Here is a 13787-nt window from a genome sequence, read left to right as displayed (position 1 = left end):
CTATGAACTATGACACCCTCACACAGCTCTCTATGAACTATGACACCCTCACACAGCTCTCTATGAACAATGACACCCTCACACAGCTCTCTATTAACTATGACACCCTCACACAGCTATCTATGAACTATGACACCCTCACACAGCTCTCTATTAACTATGACACCCTCACACAGCTCTCTATGAACTATGACACCCTCACACAGCTCTCTATGAACTATGACACCCTCACACAGCTCTCTATGAACAATGACACCCTCACACAGCTCTCTATGAACTATGACACCCTCACACAGCTCTCTATGAACTATGACACCCTCACACAGCTCTCTATTAACGATGACACCCTCACACAGCTCTCTATGAACTATGACACCCTCACACAGCTCTCTATGAACTATGACACCCTCACACAGCTCTCTATGAACAATGACACCCTCACACAGCTCTCTATGAACTATGACACCCTCACACAGCTCTCTATGAACAATGACACCCTCACACAGCTCTCTATTAACGATGACACCCTCACACAGCTCTCTATTAACGATGACACCCTCACACAGCTCTCTATTAACTATGACACCCTCACACAGCTCTCCTTTAACGATGACACCCTCACACAGCTCTCTATTAACGATGACACCCTCACACAGCTCTCTATTAACGATGACACCCTCACACAGCTCTCTATTAACGATGACACCCTCACACAGCTCTCCTTTAACTATGACACCCTCACACAGCTCTCCTTTAACTATAACACCCTCACACAGCTCTCCTTTAACGATGACACCCTCACACAGCTCTCTATGAACTATGACACCCTCACACAGCTCTCCTTTAACGATGACACCCTCACACAGCTCTCTATGAACTATGACACCCTCACACAGCTCTCCTTTAACGATGACACCCTCACACAGCTCTCTATTAACGATGACACCCTCACACAGCTCTCTATTAACGATGACACCCTCACACAGCTCTCCTTTAACTATAACACCCTCACACAGCTCTCCTTTAACTATAACACCCTCACACAGCTCTCCTTTAACTATGACACCCTCACACAGCTCTCTATGAACTATGACACCCTCACACAGCTCTCTATTAACGATGACACCCTCACACAGCTCTCTATGAACAATGACACCCTCACACAGCTCTCTATGAACAATGACACCCTCACACAGCTCTCCTTTAACTACTGGACTGTGGGAGGAAACCTGAGCACCCGGAGAGAACCCAGGCTAACCCGGGGAGAACATGCTAACTGGTGATATATATCTGTTTGACTGTGCAGCATCTATTGATGGGAGCATGTTACATAACAGATTCTTTGACTAAGTGTACCATTAGTCCATTAGAGCCCGAGCACACACAGCTTATATCAGCTGAAAGTTTAATGGGAAGACGATCCGTCAGCTTACAGGGGGTGACTGCAGGTTCCACACCTGATCAGGGACGGCATTATCTCTAGGTGTCAAGTCGTCAGGTAACTCTGTCTAATAGGACAGAGTCCTCCTCCTCCTCCTCTTTCTCCTCCTCTTCCTCCTCCTCTTCCTCCTCCTCCTCCTCCTCCGTTAATTAGTAGGAATTTAGCAGCGCTCTGTTGATTTCAATGGGAAAGTGCAATAGAAATGGGCGTTGGTGGCTATGCCACAGGGTGTGTGTGATGCTTGAAATGTCCAGCATATAGCCTCTCCACCACCCAGACTCTTTACAGTGCCTCCCGTGGCAACACCTGGTAACTGGGCACCTTGCAACCCCAGGTTAAACTGTAAAGGGATCTCGGAGCAGCAAGGGCCCCAGAGGTACAGTGTGCAGGCCCACTGGCGTGTGGATATGCCCTGGCATCACCAACCTTGCCCCAGCTATAGGTAACTAGCCAGGTAGATGGAGCTCGTAGCCTAGTTAGGCAGTCCATCGAGGAGAAGGATAACTCTGATTTCATAACCCGGGCAGGCAGGGCTCATTAACCGTGGTAGGCCACCTGGCTAGGGGAAGGGACACCTGAAACAAATGTCCCTGGCCCTCCAGGTTGGGGGTTGTACATGGGGCCAGCAATCCGGCTACATAAAAAAGAAAAAGGCTACAGAAACGTCAACAAGAAATCAAAGCACATCAACCCTGGGAGGAGATGGATCTTCTACACCAAGATTGATGACGCCAGGTGGTGAAAGCCGAAAGACTCCGGAAGCCACAAGGCCGACTACCCTTCTTTAAAAAGGAAAAGAGGAAGGCCAAAGAACAGCTGGCGTCGAGACCTCGAGGCAGACACCAAAGGAATGGGCTACACCTGGAACCAGCTGGAGAGAAAGGTCCAGCATAGAGATGGCTGCAGAAGCCTTGGTGACCGTCTATTTCCCAAGAGCGGCAAAAGGCCTCAGTAAGGAAGTAAGGAATACAAACATTTTGTCCCTAAAATCAATGAACGATTGTGATCATTAATCGTGATCTCAATAATGTGATTATCATTTTGGTCATAATCGTGCAGCCCTGATATAGAAGAGGAGGGATTTATTGAGACGGACTAACATGTTGTTGGTTTTGGTCTTTTTCTTTCCTATTCTTTAAACAATATTTGTTTGAGGGTTCTTGATAATGTGAAATCCTTGTTTTAATGTTTAGTATGTTGAAGAGTAGAGTCACAGTGTCTGGCTCTGCCTCCTCAACAACACACTAATGCTCTATAGGAAGTACATCCATCAGACTGAGTGGCTCCAGCCGTCTTATCTCCCAGGCAGAACCTCTGGTTGCTGACCGGTTGCTGACCGGAGCTCACCTGGTCTTCTCGTTGGTGAACTCCAGCTCTCCTCTGGCCTCCTCGTAGTCCACGCCGGCCTTGGCGCTGCCATCTTCCGTGTGGTACGGCACGGCGACGGTGCCCCTAGAGCCCGAGTTCCTCACCACCGTCACCGCCAGCGTGCCGGTGCTCTCGCTGATGCGCAGCACGCGCTGGCCGAAGGTGAAGATGCCGGCGTGGTCGTCGTCCAAGATGGTGATGGTGGCGACCAGCGGCTCCACCAGTCTGCCCTTCGGTGGACTTCCTGTCCCTTCACCTCCACCTTCCTCTAACCTCAGGTTCTGGAGACGCACAAAGAAGTGCTCATCCTCCTCAAAGATGTCATCGTCCAAGATGCCCACCTGGAGAGAACAGAGTATGGACAGTACGGTCACTCTCCTCACGGAGGCAAAACGCCACATTCACACCAACAGAGAAGCCAGTCTTCGCCTCACTTTACTCGAGTTGGACCGCCGCTATCATCTGTGTTCATTCGCTCTATATGCTCCAGAGAGGAGGAGCTCGTCTCCATGGATACCAACATGTCCTCCATCAACCATGGAAGAAATAACCTCTGTAGCTGCTTTGTACATGTTGTGGAAGTTCCAGATACGTCAGAAAACCAAACGCTGTCGTGTCTGCGTTCATAACGTCACCCGGCGGCGAGCTGTATTCACATACTGTGTCAACGCTGAGAGGCTTTAGCAACACAGCGTCACGCAAATCTCTCAAGTTGAAATCTTTCAACTCCCTCGAATGACGTGTATTTCACGCGTTCATGTCACGTCATTCGCGTCGCAGGGTGTGAATTTGCGTCTATTCGCCTCTTTGCATTGACTGTGTGTGTAAAGTTTGCTTTGCGCTTGGCGTGAAGGAACTGGAAGGCTTTAAGAGTTTGAATGAAAACACACAACACACACTACAACACAACTTTCTACAGTACTACTCCAGAGTCCCGTTGAAATGAAACTCTGAGATGTAATGAACTACCTTTCAGAGTCCCTCTTCCCCTTACTCGAAACATACAGAACTACCTGTCAGCTCACCCTGATCTCTTTGCGGCTCTCTCCGGGCTTAAACACCAGCGTTCCTTCACTGAACTCGTAGTCCGCTCCGGCGTTGGCCGAGCCGTTCTCTGTACAGTAGTCCACACAGAAAGAGTTCTGGCCCGTGCCCCCCTCCAGGATCACCCCGACTCTCAGAGAGCCACAGTTCTCCGTGCACTGGTACTGAGCACTTTCAAAGCAGATGTGCGAGCACGTGGCCTTGTCGCCTTCCGAGGCTCCTGAGCGGCGAGAGTGCTCAGCGGCGTGTTTCCTCAGTATGTTGCCGGCGCCGATCATCAGCCGCGTGGCCTGGACGCGGTAGAAGGCGCGGCTCTTCTTCTGGTGGACCAAGGCCGAGTAGTTGGCCATCTCAATCAGCTGGTCCAGATCCTTGTCAGGGTGTTTCTCCTTCAGGTCCTTCAGGATACGGACCACCTGTCCAAGAGAGGAAACCGGTTATACAGGAACAAACCACGTTAATGAAGATAAACCGGTTGTACAGTAAATAACCACGTTAATAAAGATAACCGGTTATACAGGAACAAACCACGTTAATAAAGATAAACCGGTTATACAGGAACAAACCACGTTAATAAAGATAAACCGGTTATACAGGAACAAACCACGTTAATAAAGATAAACCGGTTATACAGGAACAAACCACGTTAATAAAGATAAACCGGTTATACAGGAACAAACCACGTTAATAAAGATAAACCGGTTATACAGGAACAAACCACGTTAATAAAGATAAACCGGTTATACAGGAACAAACCACGTTAATAAAGATAAACCGGTTATACAGGAACAAACCACGTTAATGAAGATAAACCGGTTATACAGTAAATAACCACGTTAATAAAGATAACCGGTTATACAGGAACAAACCACGTTAATAAAGATAAACCGGTTATACAGGAACAAACCACGTTAATAAAGATAAACCGGTTATACAGGAACAAACCACGTTAATAAAGATAAACCGGTTATACAGTAAAGAACCACATTAATAAAGATAACCGGTTATACAGTAAAGAACTACATTAATAAAGATAACCGGTTATACAGGAACAAACCACGTTAATAAAGATAAACCGGTTATACAGTAAAGAACTACATTAATAAAGATAACCGGTTATACAGGAACAAACCACGTTAATAAAGATAAACCGGTTATACAGGAACAAAACATATTTATAAAGATAAACCTGCTCCAGCTCCCGTTACAACACGGCTGAGTGTGCAGACTTCCTTTATAATGACAGAAGTGTTGGTGTTTCTGGGGACCAAACTTGATGAAGTGCATCTTGCAGACTAATGCCGGACTCTTTATAAAGACAACCTTTGGCTCAGCCTCCTACTGATCAACTTCCTGCTGTTCAGACTCCTGCTGGGACTGAATGCTGCTAGCAGCAGGAAACCTGATACTTCCCTTAAACTCCCATTAAAGCAGCTTAAAAGTACTAAAAACATGATGCAGCAGTGGGCCTGATGGGTCGAGATGTTCTCCTGCTGGCAACTTCCTGCCTTTACTGAAGTACTACACAAGACTTCCTTCCCCTTTAAGAGAACAGGAGCCGAAATCTGAGTGAAAAAACAATCATTTTGTAATTGAATTGAATCAATCTTCAGTCTCACCTCGTCTTTGTTCTGGTCCAGTTCATGACGTGAGTCTAGAGCAGCATCTCTTACCTCGTCTTTGTTCTGGTCCAGTTCGTTGCCGGTCTGCACGGAGACGGTCACACTGGACGAGTTTCCAGGACACGCACCGCCGTCTGCCAGCTTCCCGTCCATGATGATGTCGATTCCTTTGGGCGCCAGGTCGCCTTCCATCTCCACCACGATGCCGTGCCTCTTGTCGGCGCGGTAACGCTTGTGCATGTATTTGTAAAAGAGGAGGCGACGGTCGGCGATCCACGCCAAGAGCACACACACAGGGAAATAAAGCAGCGTCACTACGGCCTCCCACACCTGGAGACACAGGTAACATGAGTGTTACACGATTTACACACTCTGTTTACTAATAAATACATATTCATATACAGCCAGCAGAAACAGCCAGGATGATGTACACACTCCGTTTACTAATAAATACATATTTCTATTTCTATAAATCTATATATTTCTATACAGCCGTCGTTAACACACCTCTACGACGCCGGGGGAGATGACAGACAGGATGAGGTAGAGCCAGATGTAGGCGAAGATACTCCAGAAGGACGTGATGAAGAACACTCGCAGGTGTTTGATCTTGCGTGACTCTCCGTTGGGGATGACCCAAACGCACAGACCGATGATCACAAACATGTTGAAGGCGGCGCTGCCAACGATGGTGCTCGGACCGAGCTCCCCCGCATGAAAGTCGTGTCCACACACCTGTCGACAGGTAAGGGACAGAAGAGACAAACGTCACATAGATCTGAATCAACGAGCTTTTTAATGCTGACTGGAGCTGAGTTTAACACTAGAAATCTATCAGAACATGCCGACGTGTGAGAGGATGCTCAAACATTAAATATATATGAATATATACAGAGAATGAACTATATGATCCATTTATAGGCTGAAAGAAATACATGTATAAATATGAAGTTCTGTTCACTAAGGATGCACCGATACGACTGTTATCTGCATCGCGTGGCGGCTGCGTGATTGACGCGCCGCGTGGCGGCCGCGTGATTGACGCGCCGCGTGGCGGCCGCGTGATTGACGCGTCGCGTGGCGGCTGCGTGATTGATGCGTCAGGTGCTCACACCAGCTGCGTTACTGCAGCTGCTGCTGTCAGCTCTTTCTTTCTACATAGAGTTCTCCTTCCATAATGTCCGTTTCCTTTCATTATAAATCATTTATATTTATTTTAGACAGAGAGGTTAAGAAAGGTAATTAGTAAATAATAGTAATAATATCAGTGCGTCCTTATTGATCACATCGGTGGTTGCGATGCCGTACAGTTACCATCAGAGTTTATCTTGTATTCATGTATCAGTCCGTTTATACGTTGAAGTCCTGCAGGAGGTTTCGGTCGTCCTGTTATTAACACGTCATTTTAAAGGTCAAATGTTTCATGTTTAATGTTAAAACGCCTCGTGTACCTCGATAACAGAGAGCAGGATCTCCGGCGCCGAGGAGCCCAGGGCCATGAGCGTGAGGTTGGACACGGTCTCGTTCCAGACCCTCACCGTGGTTACCGTCCTCTCCCCGTTGGGTTTGGTGATGGTCACCTCTTTCTCCTACAGGGATGATGATGTCAGAGATGATGTCACCACTCAACTCTGATACACCAGCTCACAGTCTAAGAACAACAACAGACAGAATACTACCTGAGAGGTGATGACCTCTATGGACGCCATGAAGCGATCAGCGATGACGGACACCCCCACGAAGATGTACATGAGACACATGAAGTAGACCACAGCCCTCCCCGCCTGCTCCCCCACCGGAGGGTCTCTGGGCAGCCACACCGGCAGTAAGATACCCGGTTTACACGTCACGATGCCGGGACACGTCCTCTTCCCGGAGCCCGAGCTGTTAGCGGAGGACTGAGGCTGCTCGGGGGGGGAGGACGCTCGCTGGACCACCTGAGGAGCGAAGGAGGAGCAGGGGGGGGCCAGGAGGACGAAGGAGAGGACGAGGAAGAGGAGGGGGCCCATGATGTCCCTGAGTCAGGAGGAACCCGGCCTGGGGGGTCACTGGGTTAGGAGGAACCCGGCCTGGGGGGTTACTGGGGGGTCACTGGGTCAGGAGGAACCTGGCCTGGGGGGTAACTGGGGGGTCACTGGGTCAGGAGGAACCCGGCCTGGGGGGTCACTGGGTCAGGAGGAACCCGGCCTGGGGGGTCACTGGGTCAGGAGGAACCCGGCCTGGGGAGTCACTGGGGGGTCACTGGGTCAGGAGGAACCTGGCCTGGGGGTCACTGGGTTAGGAGGAACCTGGCCTGGGGGGTCACTGGGGGGTCACTGGGTCAGGAGGAACCCGGCCTGGGGGGTCACTGGGTCAGGAGGGACCTGGCCTGGGGGGTCACTGGGTCAGAGGACTCTCCTGGGGGGGGACAGAGGAAGGAACACTGTTAGTCTACCGTGGTTTTGTCTGAAGAACCTGTACATACCTACAGGGGTAAGGGTTCTACAGGGGTAAGGGTTCTACAGGGGTAAGGGTTCTACATGAGTAAGGGTTCTACAGGGGTAAGGGTTCTACAGGGGTAAGGGTTCTACATGAGTAAGGGTTCTACATGAGTAAGGGTTCTACAGGGGTAAGGGTTCTACAGGGGTAAGGGTTCTACAGGGGTACGGGTTCTAGGGAATCCTTGCTTTATAGTTAGATATGGAAGAATAACACCGGCATGATGTAATATATAAAAACATACATACTAAAGCATTAGTTGAAAGGGTTTTAAATAAACAGCTTCTCATCTTTAACTAAAGCTCCTGTAGAGGTTCCGTTTACTGACATCACCCGTTTCTCTGAAGCTGTTCCAGGAACCAGAGTGAGATCTACCGCTGCCCTAAAATGGACCACCATGAACACGGATGGGTCTGCCGCTCCGACACAAAGCTCCATGTCTTCTTCTAGTATCAGTGTTGAGAGTCATTAGAGCATTAAATGTGCATCAGTAACCCTCGTTTCCTTCCTGCATGGGGACCCTGTGTAATAGCCAGCAGGTCATGATTAGCCAGACTAACCCACCCCCATGCGTACTGTTTCAGGGATGTGTTCTGGGACTGTGCTGCCCGGTCAGCCAGGATGCAGGTTGTGTTTGTTTTTCTACCATAGTCACCAACACAAAGGCTCGTTAATAGCAATTAAAAGTAAACTGACCCGACAGAGTTAACATTATATCAAAATGACCCCCGAGAAACTGAAGCCAAGTTGTTGAGCCGTGCAGCTCCCGAGGTTCTCCTCCTCCGGCTCTAATCACCGAACCGATGACTAAGTGTTCATTTAGGGCTCAGGCAGCGCTGCCTCATCATCTCTGTGTTCATTTAGGGCTCAGGCAGCGCTGCCTCATCATCTCTGTGTTCATTTAGGGCTCAGGCAGCGCTGCCTCATCATCTCTGTGTTCATTTAGGGCTCAGGCAGCGCTGCCTCATCATCTCTGTGTTCATTTAGGACTCAGGCAGCGCTGCTTCATCATCTCTGTGTTCATTTAGGGCTCAGGCAGCGCTGCCTCATCATCTCTGTGTTCATTTAGGGCTCAGGCAGCGCTGCCTCATCATCTCTGTGTTCATTTAGGGCTCAGGCAGCGCTGCTTCATCATCTCTGTGTTCATTTAGGACTCAGGCAGCGCTGCTTCATCATCTCTGTATTCATTTAGGGCTCAGGCAGCGCTGCTTCATCATCTCTGTGTTCATTTAGGACTCAGGCAGCGCTGCCTCATCATCTCTGTGTTCATTTAGGGCTCAGGCAGCGCTGCTTCATCATCTCTGTGTTCATTTAGGACTCAGGCAGCGCTGCTTCATCATCTCTGTATTCATTTAGGGCTCAGGCAGCGCTGCTTCATCATCTCTGTGTTCATTTAGGGCTCAGGCAGCGCTGCCTCATCATCTCTGTGTTCATTTAGGGCTCAGGCAGCGCTGCCTCATCATCTCTGTGTTCATTTAGGGCTCAGGCAGCGCTGCCTCATCATCTCTGTGTGAACCAGTTACTGGAGTTTCTTTATGTCAGCTGATGTTGATATCTGAAGATGAAACAGAGAAATGCACCATGTAACGCCCACATTAGGACCGCAATCTGATGCAATTTCAATCATTAAAGGGCCTGTTAGTAAGAATCCTAAATGTGTTGTTAACAGCTTCACCTGTGTCCGTTAAGTCAACTAAAGTCAGCGTCCTGTTGCTGGCGCTTGTGCTCGCTCTACATAGACATGAAGGAGCATCGCTCAACACAGTGAGGAGACACACGTCAGCTAAAAGCACAATATCACTCTATATTTCAGCTGCTTGGCAGCAATGTTAGCTGACCAGACCAAGGTCTCTCCATGAATCAATGCTGATCCTAGTGTTGGAAGAAGTTACAAACACAACCTTTAAATAAAGACATCAGCAGATCAGCCACGTGTTGAAGTGTAGCAGGCCGTCTACAGCTGGTCTGAGGGTGTAGAGGGTGTAGAGGGTGTAGAGGGTGTAGAGGGTGTAGAGGATGTAGAGGGTGTAGAGGATGTAGAGGGTGTAGAGGGTGTAGAGGATGTAGAGGATGTAGAGGGTGTAGAGGGTGTAGAGGGTGTAGAGGGTGTAGAGGATGTAGAGGGTGTAGAGGGTGTAGAGGATGTAGAGGATGTAGAGGGTGTAGAGGGTGTAGAGGATGTAGAGGATGTAGAGGGTGTAGAGGGTGTAGAGGATGTAGAGGGTGTAGAGGGTGTAGAGGGTGTAGAGGGTGTAGAGGGTGTAGAGGATGTAGAGGGTGTAGAGGGTGTAGAGGATGTAGAGGATGTAGAGGGTGTAGAGGGTGTAGAGGATGTAGAGGATGTAGAGGATGTAGAGGATGTAGAGGGTGTAGAGGGTGTAGAGGGTGTAGAGGGTGTAGAGGGTGTAGAGGATGTAGAGGATGTAGAGGGTGTAGAGGGTGTAGAGGATGTAGAGGGTGTAGAGGATGTAGAGGGTGTAGAGGGTGTAGAGGGTGTAGAGGATGTAGAGGATGTAGAGGGTGTAGAGGGTGTAGAGGATGTAGAGGATGTAGAGGGTGTAGAGGGTGTAGAGGGTGTAGAGGATGTAGAGGGTGTAGAGGATGTAGAGGGTGTAGAGGGTGTAGAGGGTGTAGAGGGTGTAGAGGATGTAGAGGATGTAGAGGATGTAGAGGGTGTAGAGGGTGTAGAGGGTGTAGAGGGTGTAGAGGATGTAGAGGATGTAGAGGGTGTAGAGGGTGTAGAGGATGTAGAGGGTGTAGAGGGTGTAGAGGGTGTAGAGGATGTAGAGGATGTAGAGGGTGTAGAGGGTGTAGAGGATGTAGAGGATGTAGAGGGTGTAGAGGGTGTAGAGGGTGTAGAGGGTGTAGAGGATGTAGAGGATGTAGAGGGTGTAGAGGGTGTAGAGGATGTAGAGGATGTAGAGGGTGTAGAGGGTGTAGAGGATGTAGAGGATGTAGAGGGTGTAGAGGGTGTAGAGGGTGTAGAGGATGTAGAGGATGTAGAGGGTGTAGAGGGTGTAGAGGATGTAGAGGATGTAGAGGGTGTAGAGGGTGTAGAGGATGTAGAGGATGTAGAGGGTGTGAGTACAGCAAGGTGGTAGAAAGCTCTCAGTCTCTCTGCTCCGCCCCCCCCCCCTCCCCCCTCCCCTCCCCTCCCCCCTACCTGTACAGGTGACAGTGCTCTCTTGTGCAGGTGAGGTGAAACAGACACCGGGGGGGTGCTGCATCTTTGATGCAGGCCGAGCTCTGCCAGCTCATTATGGAGTTGTGATTCAGAAACACAGCCCAGAGGGCCGCCGCATCACATTTCACTTTCCAAGGCCTGCTATGGTTACCACGACCTCAGACAGAGGGCCACCTTACACCACCGGGGGAGGGGGGGGACTAGTCATAAACAGACTAGTCATAACCAGACTAGTCATAACCAGACTAGTCATAAACAGACTAGTAATAAACAGACTAGTCATAAACACACTAGTCATAAACACACTAGTCATAACCAGACTAGTCATAACCAGACTAGTCATAACCAGACTAGTCATAAACAGACTAGTCATAAACAGACTAGTCATAAACAGACTAGTCATAAACAGACTAGTAATAAACAGACTAGTCATAAACAGACTAGTCATAACCAGACTAGTCATAAACAGACTAGTCATAAACACACTAGTCATAAACAGACTAGTCATAACCAGACTAGTCATAAACAGACTAGTCATAACCAGACTAGTCATAACCAGACTAGTCATAAACAGACTAGTAATAAACAGACTAGTCATAAACAGACTAGTCATAAACACACTAGTCATAAACAGACTAGTCATAACCAGACTAGTCATAACCAGACTAGTCATAAACAGACTAGTCATAAACAGACTAGTCATAAACAGCTTCCTGGCAAATCAATTCTTATATGATGACCCAGTAAAATATTATAATATTGCTCCAGCCTCGTCGTCACCATGACAACCAACACTTCACTCAATGCACTCAAACCACCTGAACCCGTCCATACCAAACACCTTTAGAGTCTGTAGAGTCTGTAGTCAGTAGAGTCTTTAGTCTGTAGAGTCTTTAGAGTCTGTAGAGTCTATAGAGTCTTTAGAGTCTGTAGAGTCTATAGAGACTATAGAGTCTTTAGAGTCTGTAGTCTATAGAGTCTGTGGAGTCTTTAGAGTCTGTAGAGTATTTAGAGACTATAGAGTCTGTAGAGTCAGTAGAGTCTTTAGAGTCTGTAGAGTCTATAGAGACTATAGAGTCTTTAGAGTCTGTAGTCTATAGAGTCTGTGGAGTCTTTAGAGTCTGTAGAGTATTTAGAGACTATAGAGTCTGTAGAGTCAGTAGAGTCTTTAGAGTCTGTAGAGTCTATAGAGACTATAGAGTCTTTAGAGTCTGTAGAGTCTATAGAGACTATAGAGACTTTAGAGTCTGTAGTCTATAGAGTCTGTGGAGTCTTTAGAGTCTGTAGAGTCTGTAGAGTCTATAGAGACTATAGAGACTTTAGAGTCTGTAGTCTATAGAGCCTGTGGAGTCTTTAGAGTCTTTAGAGTCTGTAGTCTATAGAGTCTGTGGAGTCTTTAGAGTCTTTAGAGTCTGTAGAGTCTATAGAGACTATAGAGACTTTAGAGTCTGTAGTCTATAGAGTCTTTAGAGTCTTTAGAGTCTGTAGAGTCTATAGAGACTATAGAGTCTTTAGAGTCTGTAGAGTCTATAGAGACTATAGAGACTTTAGAGTCTGTAGTCTATAGAGTCTTTAGAGTCTGTAGAGTCTATAGAGACTATAGAGTCTTTAGAGTCTGTAGAGTCTATAGAGACTATAGAGACTTTAGAGTCTGTAGTCTATAGAGTCTGTGGAGTCTTTAGAGTCTGTAGAGTATTTAGAGACTATAGAGTCTGTAGAGTCAGTAGAGTCTTTAGAGTCTGTAGAGTCTTTAGAGACTGTAGAGTCTGTAGAGTCTATAGAGTCTTTAGAGTCTGTAGTCTTTAGAGTCAGTAGTCTTTAGAGACTATAGAGTCTTTAGAGTCTGTAGAGTCTATAGAGACTATAGAGTCTTTAGAGTCTGTAGTCTATAGAGTCTGTGGAGTCTTTAGAGTCTGTAGAGTATTTAGAGACTATAGAGTCTGTAGAGTCAGTAGAGTCTTTAGAGTCTGTAGAGTCTATAGAGACTATAGAGACTTTAGAGTCTGTAGTCTATAGAGTCTGTGGAGTCTTTAGAGTCTGTAGAGTCTGTAGAGTCTATAGAGACTATAGAGACTTTAGAGTCTGTAGTCTATAGAGTCTGTGGAGTCTTTAGAGTCTTTAGAGTCTGTAGTCTATAGAGTCTGTGGAGTCTTTAGAGTCTTTAGAGTCTGTAGTCTATAGAGACTATAGAGACTTTAGAGTCTGTAGTCTATAGAGTCTTTAGAGTCTGTAGAGTCTATAGAGACTATAGAGTCTTTAGAGTCTGTAGAGTCTATAGAGACTATAGAGACTTTAGAGTCTGTAGTCTATAGAGTCTTTAGAGTCTTTAGAGTCTGTAGTCTATAGAGACTATAGAGTCTTTAGAGTCTGTAGAGTCTATAGAGACTATAGAGACTTTAGAGTCTGTAGTCTATAGAGTCTGTGGAGTCTTTAGAGTCTGTAGAGTATTTAGAGACTATAGAGTCTGTAGAGTCAGTAGTCTTTAGAGTCTGTAGAGTCTTTAGAGATTGTAGAGTCTGTAGAGTCTATAGAGTCTTTAGAGTCTGTAGTCTTTAGAGTCAGTAGAGTCTTTAGAGACTATAGAGTCTTTAGAGTCTGTAGAGTCTTTAGAGTCTTTAGAGTCTGTAGAGTCTTTAGAGTCTGTAGAGTC

At 47.3% G+C, this 13787-nt stretch overlaps 1 protein-coding gene across 6 annotated transcripts in view; it reads right to left on the bottom strand.

Annotated features, from left to right (window-relative positions):
• Positions 1-13787, bottom strand: part of slc8a2a (solute carrier family 8 member 2a) — a 62493-nt gene that overhangs the window by 16861 nt on the left and 31845 nt on the right. For 4 of the 6 annotated variants that reach the window (XM_037762736.1, XM_037762730.1, XM_037762732.1 and 1 more), the window contains 6 exons: positions 7155-7872; positions 6927-7064; positions 5983-6210; positions 5527-5805; positions 3835-4269; positions 2789-3150 (listed from right to left, as the gene is read on the bottom strand). In XM_037762736.1, the coding sequence (XP_037618664.1) occupies positions 2789-3150; positions 3835-4269; positions 5527-5805; positions 5983-6210; positions 6927-7064; positions 7155-7484 (1772 nt within the window). In that variant the 5' untranslated portion in view covers positions 7485-7872. Of the gene's footprint in view, positions 1-2788; positions 3151-3834; positions 4270-5526; positions 5806-5982; positions 6211-6926; positions 7065-7154; positions 7873-11116; positions 12047-13787 lie in introns of those variants that run through there. The other 2 variants (XM_037762731.1, XM_037762734.1) reach the window with 2 other exon arrangements.

The sequence above is a fragment of the Sebastes umbrosus genome, unplaced genomic scaffold, assembly GCF_015220745.1.
Source record: "Sebastes umbrosus isolate fSebUmb1 unplaced genomic scaffold, fSebUmb1.pri S34, whole genome shotgun sequence".
Lineage (NCBI taxonomy): Eukaryota > Metazoa > Chordata > Actinopteri > Perciformes > Sebastidae > Sebastes > Sebastes umbrosus.
Note: the sequence above shows the minus strand (reverse complement) of the source record. Positions and strands in the feature narration are given on the sequence as shown.